Raw genomic sequence first — 17754 nt, 5'->3', positions numbered from 1 at the left:
GCCATAAAAAGCGGAGCGCGGAGTCGGCTTGCACAGTTCTAAAGCGGTGCACCGGCGGCACACACCTTAAAACGTATTCCTGCTTTTGAAGCTGACAGCGCAGTGACACCTACCCTGACCGGATTGTCTACCGGGCCGGGCCACCTACGCGTCTACTGGTATGTACTGGCACTGCAGCGCATCAGGAGCTCGACAACGACGACTGCGCATCGACAGGCGCCTGCTGACGCCATAAAAAGCGGAGCGCGGAGTCGGCTTGCACAGTTCTAAAGCGGTGCACCGGCGGCACACACCTTAAAACGTATTCCTGCTTTGGAAGCTGAGAGCGCAATGACACCTACCCTGACCGGATTGTCTACCGGGCCGGGCCATCTACGCGTCTACTGGTATCTTCTGGCTCTGCAGCGCATCAGGAGCTCGACAACGACGACTGCGCATCGACAGGCGCCTGCTGACGCCATAAAAAGCGGAGCGCGGAGTCGGCTTGCACAGTTCTAAAGCGGTGCACCGGCGGCACACACCTTAAAACGTATTCCTGCTTTTGCAGGTGAGCAAATTTTTTCTAATCACTTTCTTTACTTTATTACTTATGCGCCGCTGCCGAATAGTGCCCTATATTTGCATCTTTTTTTGTTGTTTTTTCTGCTGAAATCTGATGACGAAAAATGCGAGACTTATCAAAGCAGCTTGATGAATTTCGACGAGAGATGCGCGTTGAAATGCACACACTCAAGGACAGTGCCATGTTTTGCTCGGACACTTGTGATAATGAGATATAAATTCAGAAAGACATTAAAGAACTGAAGGACGACATGAAACAACTCATTCGAAAAAACGGAGAACTTGGAGAGAAAAATCTGGCCCTGCAGGCTCGAGTTGAGGAACTAGAACAGTAACAAAGGTCGAACAATCGATAAATCGAAGGTCTACCTGAAAGCTGCAATGACGTGGCTGCAGTTAAAACCATATCTGAGACACTGGGTGAGGAACTGACAGATGCTGATATTGACATATGCCACAAAGTTGGAAGTGCGAATTCCAGTGATAAAAACGTAATCATCCGCTTCACTTGCCGGTCAAAGCGAAATAGCATCTTGGCAAAGGCACGGAAGACACGCCTAACAACTAAGTCCATTGGATCTGATGGCCCAAGCAAGTCAGTTTTTGTTAATGAACATCTAACTCGAAGAAATAAAGTGCTGCTTGGTGCTGCTATTTCTCGTAAGAAGGCAGCAGGGTGGAAGTTTATTTGGACCAGCAATGGCAAAATTCTTGCAAGGCAAAGCGAAACATCAACGTTTCTACGCATAATGTCAATGCGTGATTTGGATCTCGTTACGTCTGTAACCGTAGACTCTTCCGCAACTGTAGGCTCCTCATGAGGTAAAATGGGTGGTAACTATAGAAAACTTCGACAAATGCCAAAATGCCTGTCCCAGTCCTTCCCGCAGACTTAAAAACCGCACCTTGGAATTGACTATCTTTTCGACGCTCCCCTTAAATGCTTTCATATTAATTCCCAGTCTCTTTGCAATAATTGTGATGAACTTTCCATGCTACTGGCAAGTTTTGGTTTCGACTTTGCTGTACTCATGATATCCGAGACGTGGTATGTAAATGAGCATGTGTTCACGCTTCCCTCATACGAATCTTTTTTTCTAAATCGTCAAAGTAGACGGAAAGGTGGTGGTGTGTCCCTGCTGGTGAATCAATCCGTGAAGTGTGAATTGCTCCCAGAGCTAAGCTTCATAACTGATTGTTGCGAAGTTCTCACAGTTCTCAGCAACTGTACTGTTTTCAGTTTTTTACCGCCCTCCCAGTGGTGATGAGAATGCTTTCCTGGAATGTCGGACTCCCTCTTTCATTTCATTGATGATAAGAAGTATAACATTGTATAGGGCGTTGATTCCAGCATTAATATGTCGTGTAATACTACTATTCAGAACAATTTTGAAATTCTTCTTTCCTCAAATGGCTGCTCAAACATAATAAGAGAACAAACTGGCATTACTTCCGATACGGCAATTTTGTTTGATCTTTTTATTTACTAATTTTGATATAGCCCACATTAAGAGTGGTGTAATCTGATGCAACATTAGCGACCACGTGGGAATTTATATGTGTGAAGAAAAACATCGTACAAAGAGGTTGTCTGGTCAGCCTTATTACCGCCAAATAATCACTGAGCGTAGACTGAACACCTTCCGCAGAGCAGTAGAAAATGAGACATGGGATGACATTTGTTCTATAATGTGTCCTAATAGCGCATACCACGCTTTTTTACGCAAGTTTGTCGCTCTGTATCAAAATAATTTTACCCTTACGAAGGTAACAAAACGAAGAAAAATTAGGAAGCCATAGATTACATCGTCTTTGTTGCATCGCATCGAGGTAAAAACAAGCTTTACTGGAAATTTATCAAAACGAGAGAGCATGATGGCTGGACACAGTACAAAGGTTATCGCAACCAATCAAACCGCGATATTAGAACCGCTAAGTACTGTTACTAGAGTGATATCTTTGAGAGTAGTGGTGGTCGTACGAATATATTGTGCAAACAGCTTTCCAACATCATTAACCCTTCAAGTATTACCAAAGCTCCTGATATTTTAACAGTTAATGGTGTTGATATGAGTAGGTTCGACTTGGTTAATGCGTTTAATGATTCCTTCCTTGACAACTCGCGGTCACAATATAACCCGGAAGCGATCGAATTTCTCGAGATTAACAATACGCAGAGTTTTTTTCTTACTGCAGTTGACAATGAAGAAGTTCGATCAATCTTCAGGGAACTACACAATAGCCCATCGCGTGATGCGGACGGACTTCAAATTTCTCCTGTTAAGTATTTTATAGACGTTATTTCACCCTCACTGACTCATATCTTTAATCTATGCTTTAGAACTGGTACGTTTCCCACGAAGATGCAAGTTGCTAGTGTACTGACTGTATTTAAAAAAGGTTATTGCAATAATATCGCCAACTATAGACCAATATCTCTTCTACCAGTGTTTTCCAAAGGCCTTGAAAAAGTGGTCGCTAAACGCCTGCACCAATTTTCTGATCGCCACGCTTTTATCACCCGCTCTCAACGCGGCTCTCAGAAAGGCTCTTCTACTGAAACTGCATTGGTGGCCCAAAAAGAATTTATCTTAGAGAACTTTGAAGAAAAAAAAGGTTGCACTTGGAGTTTTCATAGACCTTAAAAAAGCATTCGACAGCATTCGTCATGACACTCTTCTCGCGAAAATTCAGAGATATGGTATCAGGGGCCATGTGCTACAGCTAATTCGTCCTTGTCTTTCGCACAGATATCAATACGTCTATATCAATGGATGCTCCTCGCACATTACTCAGCTCAAAACTGGCGTCCCGCAAGGGAGTACCTTAGGTTCACTTCTCTTTAATTTGCACATCAATGATATTACAACTATTAATAAGAATGCATGCTTAATATTATACGTGGACGACGCAATCATATTCTTCAGTGGTTACAACCCCGATGACCACATTATCCTCGCAAATAAGACGCTTTCAGCGCTTGTCCACTGGGTCAACTCTAATGCTCTACAAATAAATCTTTCGAAAACGAAAGCAACGTTCTTTCGTCCCAAAAGCAAAATATTAAGTTTCTCCAGACAACTTTGCTATGCCTCGAGTAGTATAGAAATTGTTTGCAGCTTTAACACATTAGGAATCTGGTTTACGGAAAAACTGCTCTGGGATACACATATTTATCATATATGCCTTAAGGTTGTTCGTGTAGTTGGCGTACTATCACGGTATCGCCATTTTTTCTTTACCTCAATTAATGTGCTCCTGATTAAAACTCTCTTTATGTCACATTTGTATTAGTGCAACCTAGTTTGGAGAACTGCTCCAAAGACCACTCTTCATAATATTTACCTCCTTCAAAAGAAGGCCTTAAGAATTATTTTCAACCAACCATATGATAATCCTTCCCCAGCCCTTTTTTACAATAGTAACGAGCTGAGAATATTTAGTCTCTGTGGTATACGTCTGTCCTTGCGCTACAAAGAGGAAACACGGGACAAAATTTCAACAATATCTCAAATCGCTAAGCTTGAGCTCCTAGTGCCTACATACCCACTACGCCGTCCACGGCACTACACCCCTAACAAGCCACGAACTAACTACGGGCTACAGATGCTTAGACATTACCTTCCCGCACTACTCAACCGTCTCTTTGATGCAGGCATTGACTTTAATAAATGCAGCAATGCTGACCTCTGGGCGTTCTTTCACTAAATCTCTTTTTTTATGGTTTGTGGTTGTTATGTATTTCTATACGGTCGAAATATGAAGGATCGTTGAATGCTAAGCGTAACCCGTCATCACGCCAATATCATGTTGCCTTCATTCATGTATGTTGAAAATTGTTCTTTATGCGTTGTCGATGTGTTCACTGCAGTAAAATTAAGTGCTATAATCTCTGTATATAGAATGTTTAAATAATGCTTTCAGTGCATGCTTTGAATTTTGTGTATTACTTGTCCTTTATGTTATATCGCGCGCTTAGTTTGTGTTTCCGCTGTTCATTCATAGATTGTGAATTATGCCTTAGGTTTATGTATGCCTTTCTTGTTTGCGTGTGACCAATGGCACCACTAATGCTGGAAGTTGTGGGGCTCGGGAGCTTGTCAAGCAACGGCTTTTTTTTTCCCCGGGGCTCACTGCTCTCTGTAGCAAGAAATAAAAAAACTGAAACTGAATATCACGAGTTTGAATTGAGTGGGCGGAGAAGTATTAATCTTTTGAAGAAACCATGTTGCGCATAAAAAGACAACCACAGGAAAGGCCAAAGGAACAGAAAGAGCGCTCTTTCTGTTCCTTTGGCCTTTCCTGTGGTTGTCTTTTTATGCGCAACATGGTTTCTTCAAAAGCAATGTACCAACTTGCCCAACAAGAAGTTCTTCTAAGTATTAATCAATTTCAAAGTCGCAATTTCACAGCAATAAATACGTGTTTTGGTGCCTATTGAACTTCATCATGCGCACAAAAGCCCCACATTCGAGAGAGAGAGAAAAGTGGTAGATGAAAGGCAGGGAGGTTAACCAGTAAAATGTTCCGGTTGGCTACCCTGCACTGGGGGAGAGGAATGAGGGGGACGTAAAAGAATAAGTAGTAGTAGAAAATGCGGTCCGTAGCAAGTACGACAGGCAATGACACAAGCACTGTAAGTCACAGGCCGCCGCAGCTGTAGCCGGCACACCTTGAGGGTTGCCGACTGCTGCAACCTTAGTAGAAACTATCGAGGGCCCTCCATCACAACAAGGCAGCGCAGACGTTTCAGTGTCAAGAAAGGCTGCTTGCCGTTGAGGCTGATAATGTTGATGACAACATAAGCATCGCACTTCCTCTAATAAGGATGAGGCTAGAGGATGCGTTGTGTCAGCTATTGGACAGCTGCAAGCACTGGATTCAACAAATCCAGAATCTGCAGTGCATTCTGTACAGCTGGTATGTGCATGCTGGGAAGCAGCACACGCATTGCATTCATCACAGGCTTTAGCTTTGCAATCACTTGCTCGTCTGCGACCTGGTCCGGTTTCTGACCTACTACCCGACCAGCAGTAGGCTCAACACACTGGGTGCGCGGTGCTGGGGTGGGTGCTGGGTGCTTCGGGAGTGATGGCCAAGTCACTTCGCGGTCCCGGTCTTGGACCGGAGTTGTGACTTGTGCCTGATTAGCAATGGGCTCGGGACTCTGAGTACGCAATACCTTCTTGGTCGCTGCGGGTGTGTGTAGCTCATTCAGAGATGGCCACGACCCGTCTGCGACAACCGTCTGTGCCTCTCCGTTCATATCGCTCCCAATCCTTGTTGTAGTATGCGGAGGGGAAGGACAAGTTGCGGAAATTCTTGGACGATCCTTTCCAATGCTCGTTACACTTTCGGAAGGTCTTTGACGAGGGCGACGACGTCGTCGCACCTTAGCGGCAGCTTCCCTATGTGTGGAATTGTCTCTTGTCAATTGTTTGAGTATCACCCTTTCCCTTTTCAGGCGAGGACCATCTTTCGAGGCAGCGTCATGAGGACGGCGGCAATTGGCACACGTAGGGACTGTTGCCCGGCAAGAATCGCCGCTGTGTGGCTGAGTACACCGTGGGCACACGATGGGGAAATTGCACACTCTACTCACGTGTCCTATCTTCATGCATTTCCGGCACTGGAGAGGCTTCGAGACGAAAGACCTAACTGCACGCCGAAAGTGCCCAACCTTCACGTACGTTGGATTGCAGTCCCCTTGTGTTGTATCCCGTACCGTTGGGGAACTGCCCGGTCCGACTGCCCGGAGCAGCAGGAACTCGGGCGGTTGATGCAGGCTCATTGCTTCCGCGTTCGGTTACTTCACCACTCGTCGCCAACTGTTGTATCCCGTACCGTCGGGGAACTGCCCGGTCCGACTGCCCGGAGCAGCCGGAGCACCACCACGTCAAGCACCCGCCACGTACATACTTCGACCAACTCCCCTTTTATTCCAGTTCAATGATGAATATATATACAGATGTGCGAGTCAGCTGACCAGATAGGGCGCATGCCTAGCGCCACCTAGTTTATACAAACATAACTACAGAATACAATACCACACCTTGGAAGGTCAACTTAATGCACTCTGTCCTCCCAAGGCGCTGAGCTTGCAGTATGGCTACACCGTCGATAGCTGGTTGAATCAAAATGGGCAGATCAGAGTCACGGATGGCTACGTCGACGTCGTAAATTACGCCTGCCGTAGTGCCACTGCCTAGAAGGACATGCGAACGAACGCTGATGTCGCCGAGCGTTGTGATGTTGCTCAAACTCTCAAGCGCGTTCCGGTCCATGACATCAATGGCGACGACATTCCTAAAACTATTCACCCTCACATCTTTAATTGCTCCCGGGACGCGAGCCTCCAGGAACGCAGACGTGACTTGCCTATTGATGTGGTTGAAATTGTCGGTGGGAGTCTCTGGCACAAATAGGACAGTATGTGCCGATGATCCTCGCTCCGTAGTAATCGTGGACGTACTGGACGACGACGAGTCCTCACCTTTGCGCAGTCTCCGTTTGACCTTCTTGCCTACGACTCTGATGAAGCCGTCGTCAGCAGAAGGGTCATCACTGGTGGCCGTGTACACCACGGTGGCCTGGCTGCTTGCGTCATTCTGGAGGCCAAGACGTTTCCTCTGGGCAGCAGCGGCTGACCCACCGAACCGAAGTTCAACAACGTCCACTTCCATCTCCGTCAACAAAATACAAACAGTGGTTTCATCATAATTTCGTTAAACTGGAAAAAACTGAAGAGGCAAAGGGACGGCGTTCTGGTCTAGAGACACTTCATCGTCTTCTCTCCACATTCGAATTTCGTTATAAAGATTGCATGCAGTTGTCATCAGTAACTGCCACAGAATGACTCTTTCGATGTTGCTTTACGGTTATATTATATTTCGCCTCGGCCACGTGATCGTACCTCTCGGTTATAAAATGGAATGAGAAAATGCTGTTGGGTGAGGTCTCTAAAAATCGGTTATCGCGTAGTGTGCTACGGTCAGCTTGAAGGAAGGACGCCGCCAAACTAAAAGTTCACCGCGCGCATGACTTGGGCCGGAAGTCTGTGTTCAGATCCCGGAGTTCGGCTGTTAGCGGCGCCTTCTCTACTTGGGAAAGGCGTCACTCTCTCACGGCTCGTTACTGCCGGAAACATAGATGTCTACCCAGTAGACGCCCGTCGTCCCGGCTTTCTCCATACTGTCACATTGATCCGGCCTACGTCGCGTGGCGGCGTTGCATTCAACAGAACTACTGCAGGATACTCAGTTTCGTTAAGACTTCGGATCGATCGTAATAAAGCCTGCGATTCTCTTAAGATGAGATTTCTCATGATGGCGATGATTGGAACATGCACAAGACATTAATATAAATCACTTGAACTAATGAAGTTTAGAAATATCATAACTAGTAGTGCATTTTTTATGCGCTAATAGATTAGTTTTCCAGTGCGAAACACAAACTGTTAATTTTCTACCCGAATGTGCAGAATTGTGTACGACACCTTCTAGTGATTTGAAACTGGAACTTTGAAATGCCAGGTTTTTCTCAAATGAGAACCCGAGTGACGGTGGGATAACTCTTGTTTCGAACATGAAAATGACGCTAGAAGCGAAGGAAAAAAAAAGATATAACTGGAGACAAAACCTGCCAACATGAAAATGGCAGACTAGGTGGTACAAAGGACACTGTTTCGAAAACTGCTATTCGCGGTGTTCGCTATATAATATAAAGAAGCGTCTTAATTGCGATACCAAGGCCGGAAAATTGACCCCAAACAAAGAACAAATCAGGACTAGGTGTGGCCCAATCTCATGAAACGCTGATTAGTCCTTTGACTACAAAATGGCATTCAGCACCGGAATGAATTAACATGCCGAGCTGTTTGAACAAAATGATTCTACGCAGGCATTCTGTGACTCCGAGCTACGTGGACGAATGCTTATTTGGTGCACTTAGAGAACCGTAACCTGTGCTTCTGTTTCGTCGTAAGCCCAGGCGATAACAAAGTCAATCCTCAATGCGCCGGCAACACTCATCTGATGGCGTACCTTATCTACCGCTGGAGGATGATTGACGCAGCCACTGCACGACATGTGACTTGTGGCTTACTGAAAAGAAAGAAAATCTTATCGAGGGCGTATCTGTCGCGCGAGCTCATTGACTGCAGCAGATAAGCCGCATCAGACCCCCGAGAAGCTTGGCCGAAGGCGCTTCCCTCTGCGTGCTGCACGATGCTGCGTGCGCTGCTGTTCGAGCTGCTGCTGGTCGTCTCCACGATGAAAGGTAGGCTGTGCCCGAAGGAGACCTTGCTCTCCGGGCCTTGCTCGGATGTAGGCTCTTGCAAAGATTTCGAAATGGCTTTGCAATCCTACATATATGGGAAACATATCACCTCGCAGAGATGCATGCACGAAGTGCGAATCCCGTGTATATTGACAGCGAGTAGAAGTAGCTGCAACACTCATTTCATCACTGTGGAAGCCAGAGAAGAGTGCTTTTTTTTCTGCAAATGCTGAGTTGTCACACTTGGAAATATTAACTTTACATTCTAATGGCCGATAGCTGCATAATTTTGAATCACTCCTTAACGTTGAGACAAAGATACAAGTTATTATAAGCCGTATGGCTGAGGCATTCTGCGCGCTGGCTCAGTAGTCGTGGCGCTCGGCTGCTGACCCAAAAGACGCGGGTTCGATCCCGGCCGTGGCGGTCGCATATATTCGAATACCACGGTTACTGCCCTCTCGGCGTTGCTGAATTATATATATGTTGAGGATCTTTCCTTTCATAGCTTCGACTGCATTTTACGTTCCTGTTGGCCATTACAAAATCTGTTTTTTTCCTCGCCAAGCAGTTCTCCGTCGATTCCTTTTCTTTCTTTTTTTGGCAAGGCAATTACAGTCACAACCTGGCCTTTTGGCCGGCCGCACTTCCTCGCTAGAACTGGCACTTTGATCAGTTTCAATGCGTCTCTGACTTTTCCAGCTAGGCCTTGGCAGCTTTAGGTGCAAACAGTGTCAAAGTCTGCTCTGCATCCCACGTCAATGCTGCCCAGTGCATCCACCTCATTTGACAGACATCCACCCTGTCTCTCTGACTCGGTACTTCTTAACAAAACATTCTGTGTCTCGAAATTTTCTTGGTTCTGCACACTTGTCTGCTGAAATTCTTTTCAGGCAGTGTACATTCATCAGAAGAATTCTCGCAGACACTTCAATGATTGCACATCTCTGCATGCATCGCCTCCGAAACACAGACTTCATTCCCAGAGTTTCAAATTTTGAGAATGGTTTCAAGAACACTCAGCCTCTTTGTGAATTTCACTGCTGAGCTCTCCGATACAATGTCTGCCGCTGTGGTTGCAACAGCTGCTGCCTTTGTGAATTTCCAATGTGCGGAAAAAATTATTTCAATTTTGTGACTCGATCTTTGCACTGGCTATCCACCGTACCCACCACCGCTCGCAATGCCACAACTTTCCCCATCACTGTCTAAATAACAACACTAGGCACATGGGGTGTTGACAAGCTCGCAGCAGTGCTTTTTTAAAAGCGTCTGTGCACTGTCCTACACTTGCACAAAATTTGGCTGCCTCGGTGAGTGCATCGGTTGTCTTGTTCGCAGATGTCGAGGTTGAGAGTGCGGTGCAAACATGGTCATAGGCATATGGTGCTAGCAACCTTGAGTGCAGCTATTTGCGCCAACTTCATATGTCACAACTATTCGCTTTTGTTGCATAAATGCTGCCTTGTGTTCATTTCATTTCATTGGGCGTTTGTGGCAAATTAAGGACCTGTCCACAAACACTTTAGGGAAGCTGAAACATTTTGCGAGCTGCCTTAGCTTTGAGCTCAGGCTTTTAGATCGATTATTTGTCTAGTTGAAATAGTGCCACACTCCCATTTCATAATCATTAACCATTCTTGATGGATGGAGTGCCGGTTAGTGTTGGAATACTCCACTGCAGCTGTTGCTGCTGGTGGTGTGTATAGCAATGCCTAGAGCACTTCATTGGCTTCTTTGTCCTTGCATAAACCATGCGTTTTGGGATATCTACAGCTGTTTCCTGCTCACCTCTCGTGATGCCCAATTTCTGCATGCTCGCTTCACTCCGGGAAGCCTGCAAGGTCTGAAATGCACACAAGTGAAGCGCAGATGGTGGGAACAGCCCTCTTGCAACCCTTCGCTACTGTATGCCTTGTCGGCCATGGTTACTCTTGCTGCCTTCCATCTTTGGTTGAAGTCCTTGAAGTTTTCAAAGAACCATCGTAGTATTCCGCCATCTTGTACTGTAAAAGGTCCGACAGCAGCACGTTTAGTTCCACTATTTCCTTTCTCAATAATTACCAAAAGCATGGTATTCTTATTATCGTAAGTAGCATCTGTAAACAACACTTCCGGCCAATCAGAACCCCCCCCCCCCCCGAAATTCTCTCATTGGTCGAGAGAGGTCACGTGACCTTGCGACATCATCACAACCTGTCCACCGTATTATGATCAAACTGCCCACCACTGGCAAATTCATTGCAGTTGCCACCTGCCCACCATGCCGCTGCACACGAGCTTTACGGCAGTTCGGGAAGAGCAAATTTGGTCTCACAAGCTCCACAGTGGCTGTGTTGCTTGTCGCGGAGCAGTTGCATATTGCTTAACCGCTGCACCACTGCACCAGTAGGGGTATGAGGACACCCGCGATCTATGAATGCGATTTAGAGGGTCGTGATATCAACACTATATGATTACCAGTGTACCAATCATTGGGCACCGCATAGTTTGAAAATCTGCGGACCCCAAATTTGGAAGTTGTCCGATCTCTCTATGTTCCAAAGGAGCCCAGTAGTTTTGGAAGTGGGCCCAACCGAAAAATTGATGAAAGTGGATTAGCGTGAATTAGTTGGTGAATTAAGGTGGATGAGTGTGTCGGATTACCACAATCCCATAGATGATAATCCAATGGCAGGTGCTCGAACATTCCAGTTAATGACTTAAGCATGGCATGTTAGCGCAATGAAGCCGGTTTCAACCAGAGTAATGGCTGAAAAATTGCAAGAACATTAATCATTAATTGTAGACTCTATAGCCGGGCACCTAAATGCTATGCCATATTTTTAGGAATGTGGTTAGACAGCCCCAAAATTTTTTCACAGGTCTTTAAGAGGCACAGCATTGCCACTGTCTTTTTCTATTTCCTGTCTATCATCTTGCTGGCTTTGAGTTGCAGACGGTTGCGAGCATCCTGCTGCAAACCAGGTGCAAGTCGTTTCTGCTGGGGCAGCTGCATAAACAATACTGCGGTGATGGCGTGATCATGTTCGAAATTTAGAGAGCGCACTTCAACGTGGGCACCTTCGCTGCTTGCACTAATATAAATATTGAAGCTGCAGCCTTGGTTCAACAACCCGAGAAGCTGTGAAATGCAGAAGAATAGAGAGATTCATAATGCAATGCGAGGCGCTATACGCCAAACACAACTGAGCTTGAAGTGGAGAAAGCATTGCAAACTTGCTAAGAGGTGGAAGCCATTGCAAGTTAAACTTTCAGATACTGTTCCTGACCATTTGGTGCGCAACAAGCAGCTCAGATCGTGGTTTGTCAATGCTAGGTCCTATGTACATTATGGTCTAAATTGCAATCGCGTCCAGCAACCAGAGCAAAGGAAACGGAAGTAGGGCCTGTCGGTAAACATCACGGGGCAGGGGCGAAAGGGTGGAAATACGGAAAGGCTGGCAAGTAACGTACTTGGCAGTACTTCAACGCTTCCGGCGTCTTGGTCGATATCACCCACCCCCCCCCCCCCCTTTTTCTCGCTTCAGTGGTCCTGGAGCCTTATTCTATAGCTGACCATTGTCTATTTCACGTCAATTTGTTCCTTTGTTGTTGGCCACTCAGATATACACACGTCTTTCAGGCGTCTCTGGGAACAACCCGGCCAGTGCGCTGTTGACGGCCGGGCATCGCCATTGGCTGCATGTCGCAGCCAATGGAGAGGTCTGAGAATGCCTTGTGTATTCATATTTTATATTTCTTCTCAGTATTGAGCTTTTCCCACAAAACATGGGAGGCACTCTAATTTTAATTTCGCCTGCTACAAAGCCTGCTCCAAAATGCTGTTGTCCATTCCTGCCACTGGAACAATGGTTACAGAGAAAAATGTTTTAAATGCATCTAGAAGTGGCATCTCTTGCGTCGACCTAAGTAATCCAGGATACTGAGTGTTTCACGGAAATTTCAGCCAATGTTCAAAAATAGCGGTGAACCGAAACTAAGAGGTAAACCAAATTCATGTTATTTGCTGTCGTTTTGCGCAACTCAAAGTATTTTTAAGTTGATCTGATTGGTTTATTTGCGATTAATAATGTAAAAATTATAATATTAATTCAAGGCTCAAGCTCGTTCAGTGAAATTGTACAAAGGTTCAGAAGCAGTTGATTGAGCTTACTCTAGCAACATATTTCTTGCGTGGTCCCTTCTCCGGGCTTTAAAAAAAAGCTCGCGAGAAATGAAAAAAAAAAGCACGCGACTGCGCTTCTGCGGTACTGTATGGTAGCGTTTTAAACAGTGTTTTGAGTGAAATACGCGTGTTCGCTGACCGTGTCGTATATGCCTTGTTATACCGAAGCTTTATTTAGCGTCTGTGTATGAGCTCTTCTAAATAGAATTGCAACTTTGCCCAATGAACTGTTTATTTATTTATTTATTTATTTACCCTAAAGACCCAGAAGAGGGCATTACATAGGGGGGGAATGATGAAAAGAAAGCACACATAACAAATCAACTCAAAACAAATGATGGTAAATATACAGAGGGCAGAGTTTGGGTAACATTTGGTTAAGTGCAGTATAACATATTGAAACCACAAAATTCAACACGTTCAAACAAGTGAGTAATAATTAGGGCAAAATAAGTAACTAAAAATACAATGGCACATAAAAGAGGCTCCGGAGCTGTTCAGCACACAAGAAATGGCAAAGCAAAAAAGGACCGCCAAAAGTCACGGACACGGTAAATCATTCAGCACTCTATGACGCATTTTCCGTGTTCAGAAATGTTAGTAAAGCTGTTTGAAAAGATGATAATTCAGTATGGCCGACAATGCTGGGTGGCAATGAGTTCCATTCATTTATTGACAAAACCAGCGGTGACTTCTGATATTTTAGTGTGCGAGCGAAAATCGGACGTACCTTATGCGCATGATCCAGGTGAGCTGAACAATGAGGTGCAGGAAAGATATGATTTCGGGAGAATGGCGTTTCGCTATAGTATAAGGTGTGAAATAATGACAACCGGGCGAACTTTCTACGTGTAGCAAGAGGTTGAAGATTCATGGCTTGCTTCATTGCTGATACGCTTTGATGACGTGAGTAGGATGACAGTATGAATCTGACGGCATTATTTTGTACTGCTTCTAGAGCATTTGTAAGAATCGCGTGGGAGGGGTTCCATATAACAGAAGCGTATTCAACAGATGATCTGATAAGCGTTGTATAAGCGCTGTGCCGTTTTTCAGCGTTCGCAAGGGGTAAACGGCGTTTCAAGAGACCAATTTTTTTAAAGGATTTATTAGTTATGTATTCAATGTGAGCATCCCAGGTTAAGTTCTGACTGAAAAACACTCCCAGATATTTTATACACGACACAGAATCAATTCCACTATTATTTAACCGGTAATTATTCTGTGATGTTTCTGCTACGCTAGAGAATCTTACATGCTTAGTTTTACTGATATTATTATCCATCTGCCACGTTGAACACCATTCAGTTAGTTCTGTTAGATCTGATTGGAGAGCTAGTGCATCAGTCGGGGTGGTTATCTGCCTGTATATTACGCAGTCGTCTGCGAAAAGCCGTATTGATGAAGTAATATTAGAGGCTATGTCGTTTATATAAGTTAGAAAAAGGAATGGCCCTAATACTGAGCCCTGTGGGACACCGGATAATACGCGAGTGGGTTTAGAAATGAGGTTCTCAATTTTGACCGACTGGTAACGATCGGTTAGGAATTGCTCGATCCATGTAGTTGTTTTGTCGTCGAGCTGTAAATTTCGGGTCTTTAGCAGTAAGCGTTTGTGGGCAACACGGTCAAAAGCTTTTGTAAAGTCAATGAAAATGGCGTCTGTGAGATGAGACATGTGTAGGGATCGATGAAGGTCAGTCATAAGCTCAAAGAGTTGCGACTGGCATGATCGGTTTTGCCGGAATCCGTGCTGGTTCTCGAGAAGTAAGTTATTTAGGTTCAGATGGTTCGTGATGTGGGAAAAGAAGATATGCTCTAGTAGTTTGCAGCAGATACAAGTAAGTGAGATAGACCTGAAGTTGTTTGGATCGGTGTTACTTCCTGATTTGTGTACGGGAATGATGTGTGCTTGTTTCCAGTCGTCCGGGAGCTGTCCTGTATCCAGAGATTGTTGAAATATCAGCGCGAGCAAACCAGATGATTCTTGACATGTTAGTTTCAGAATCTTTGTACTGATCCCATCGGGTCCTGGGGCCTTTTTTAGTTCTAGCTTGTCGATTGCGCGGGCGACGCCGTTAGATGTGAAAGTAATAGGTGCAAATTGAAACCGTATGTATGTTGGAGAAATGGGCGGTATATTATCAGTGGGGAGTTCATTTGTGAACATGTCACTAAAAGATTTGTTGAAGATTTCGGCGCACTCGTCTAACGGTAAGGGCGAGCCCTCTCCTGTAGTTAGTGCTGGTAAAATGTTGCTGCTTTTAGGATTTACAGTGCGCCAAAACTTGTTGGGATCACTTTTTAATAGTTTCGGAAGTGTGTGGTTATAGAATTTTTGTTTCTCGTCTTCGAGTTTTCTTTCAGTAAGCGCAGCAATTTCCTTATATTTCATCCAGTCGAGTGGTGCATTGGTTCTTGAAGCTCTTCTGTATCCCCTCTTTTTTCTGCTTAAGTACCTTTTGCATTCATTAGTGAACCAGGGATCATTTATTCGGTTTGAGATTGTGAATTTGGGAACGCATATCTTCGCAAGTTCTTTTAATTCATCACGAAATAAGCACCAGTTTTCATTCGTAGTACGTTTAGTGAAGTCGTGGCGGAAATAAGCTGCAAAGCTTGTTAGGATGCTATTCATTTTAGGTATATCTGCACGTGCGTAATCCAGTATCTCTTTGCTGATCCTTGCGTTATCAGGGCGAGGCAAGCTGAAGCGGCAATGAATAATCTTGTGGTCGCTGATTTCCTCCAGCACAGAAGCAGACGCATGGTCAGGATGGTTGGTGAAAACTAGATCTAAGGTATTATCGCCGCGTGTGGGTTCACGAACCAGCTGAGTTAGCTGATAAAGTTGCAACAGATTGAGAAAGCAAATACATTCGGCTCGGTTATTATGATGGCTGACAGAATAATCCTACCAGTTGATAGAAGGATAGTTGAAATCTCCGCACAGGACAAGAATTTATTTGGGATGTTTAAGTGTTATCTGCTCTAAGGCTTCATTCAGGGAATCAGTAAAATCAGATGCAGAGTCAGGAGGTCTGTAAAGAACTCCTAAGATAATTTTTCTAGTTCCAACATGTGCCGAGACCCAAATCATTTCCAGTCCTGTGTCAATAGTGCAATGGGACCGACAGGCGCAGCGTAGCGAAGAAGCGGACGAGTTCAAGCGGGACAACGAAGAAGCAGACGAAGTGCAGCTGGGTTTTTTCGAACGACGCCTGTGAGTGTGCCCGTCGTGTCGCCGGTCAACCAAGACCAACCGACCTGTGCTTCGAATAAACGCCTTGACACTTGGTGGAGGTGCCTCGGTTCCCGTCCCGGTCCTCATCCTGGAACTTCGAAGTGGCACGCTCCTCGTCTCCGCCACCATGCCGGAAGGTCCGAGTGAACCATCGCAGCCCATCCCTGCCACCGTACTCTGTCACGGGGTGCAGCGCCAGCGTGACCCTTCTCCATTTAGTGGCACCGATGACCAAGACGTCGACGATTGGCTGGCCTCCTATGAGCGCATCAGCAGTTACAATCGGTGGGACGATTCCGTGAAACTTAGCAACGTCCTCTTCTACCTAACGGACGTTGCCAACCTATGGTTTCGCAACCATGAGGCCGATCTTCCCACCTGGTCGTCCTTTAAAACGAGCTTCGCCGACGTTTTCGGCCGCCCCGCCGTCCGGCCGCCCCGCAGTCTGAAATTTTGTTTGGTTGTTCTTCGCTTGGCTGAGAGTTGGTTTGGCTGGTTTCGGCCGAGGCTAGTTTGTCTCGTTCTGTGCTCGGCCTATTTAGGCGTATTTCTACGACACTGCTAGTAGCTGCATCATACATAAAGGTGCTCCCCCTAAAATGCAATTTGTTGAAGCGTATGCGGAAACGTTCCCTTTCGTCCCGATTTGCCTTGACGAAGTCTCGCAACTTCTTGCGCGCTAGCTGAATCTTGGGAGAGAAATCCTCCTCCAGCCATACTGTCATTGATTCCAAGTCCTTCAGTTTGTGAGCGTTGCGCAAAGCTTCTGTTTTTGTTTTAAAGTTGAGAAATTTCACAATTAATGGCCTGTTAATTCCTGGGCGGCGCTGTCCTATACGATGAGCACGTTCGATGTCAGTGACGTTTAAATCGAGGTGGGTGGAGAAGAAATTCTTCACAATACGTTCAGATTCGGCAAAACCCTACTGTTCTTCGGGGAGGCCTTTGATGAGCAGATTGTTTCGTCTCATGCGGTTATTCATGTCGTCTACTACATCTGCCAGCTCTTCACTTGTTTTTTCAATGCCCAACTTCACCGCCTCGACATTGTTCCCAATTTCGGGGACACTTCCGATGTTCTGTTCAATGTTTTTAACCCGCGTTTTTATGCTGATTGTCTTTTTTGATTGCAGCTAGGGTGGCTGTGGTTTCACTATGGCATTCACTGATAAGAGCTAAAACGTCGTCCATCTTTGGACCAGGGTTTGCCTCGACATCCCCAGAACAAAGCAGTAACAGTGAAAAAAGAGTCAGCAGCACCACAGACGGTCTTGGGCAAAGCACGCGGATTAGTCCGGGTGCCCCTCTCCAGCCATAATCATGAGTGTGATCACGACGCTCGTGAGCGAAAATGAACTGTTGTTACTGATCCAAGGATCAAAATGATTTCATTCTCTTTTTTTAAGTGTTGGATAGGAATACTTAAAAGAATGTGTTTGGAATGGATAGTCGGTATCAGTCAAAGTGTGATTATTGCTGGTGAACTTAGCTTCTCGCATGCAGA

At 45.5% G+C, this 17754-nt stretch overlaps 1 protein-coding gene across 2 annotated transcripts in view; it reads left to right on the top strand.

Annotated features, from left to right (window-relative positions):
* Positions 1 to 8722: 8722 nt before the first annotated feature.
* LOC144124666 (uncharacterized) overlaps positions 8723 to 17754 on the top strand; it is a 43129-nt gene continuing 34097 nt past the window's right edge. Inside the window, exons 1-2 of one of the 2 annotated variants that reach the window (XM_077657485.1) lie at positions 8746 to 8838; positions 17384 to 17591. Coding sequence is in view for 1 of the 2 variants with exons in the window: in XM_077657484.1 (XP_077513610.1) it covers positions 8787 to 8838 (52 nt within the window). In the remaining variant the exon portion in view is untranslated. Of the gene's footprint in view, positions 8839 to 17383; positions 17592 to 17754 lie in introns of both variants that reach the window. The other variant, XM_077657484.1, reaches the window with a different exon arrangement.

Source organism: Amblyomma americanum, chromosome 3 (assembly GCF_052857255.1).
Source record: "Amblyomma americanum isolate KBUSLIRL-KWMA chromosome 3, ASM5285725v1, whole genome shotgun sequence".
Taxonomy (NCBI): domain Eukaryota; kingdom Metazoa; phylum Arthropoda; class Arachnida; order Ixodida; family Ixodidae; genus Amblyomma; species Amblyomma americanum.
This window is presented reverse-complemented; position numbering and strand designations above follow the sequence as displayed.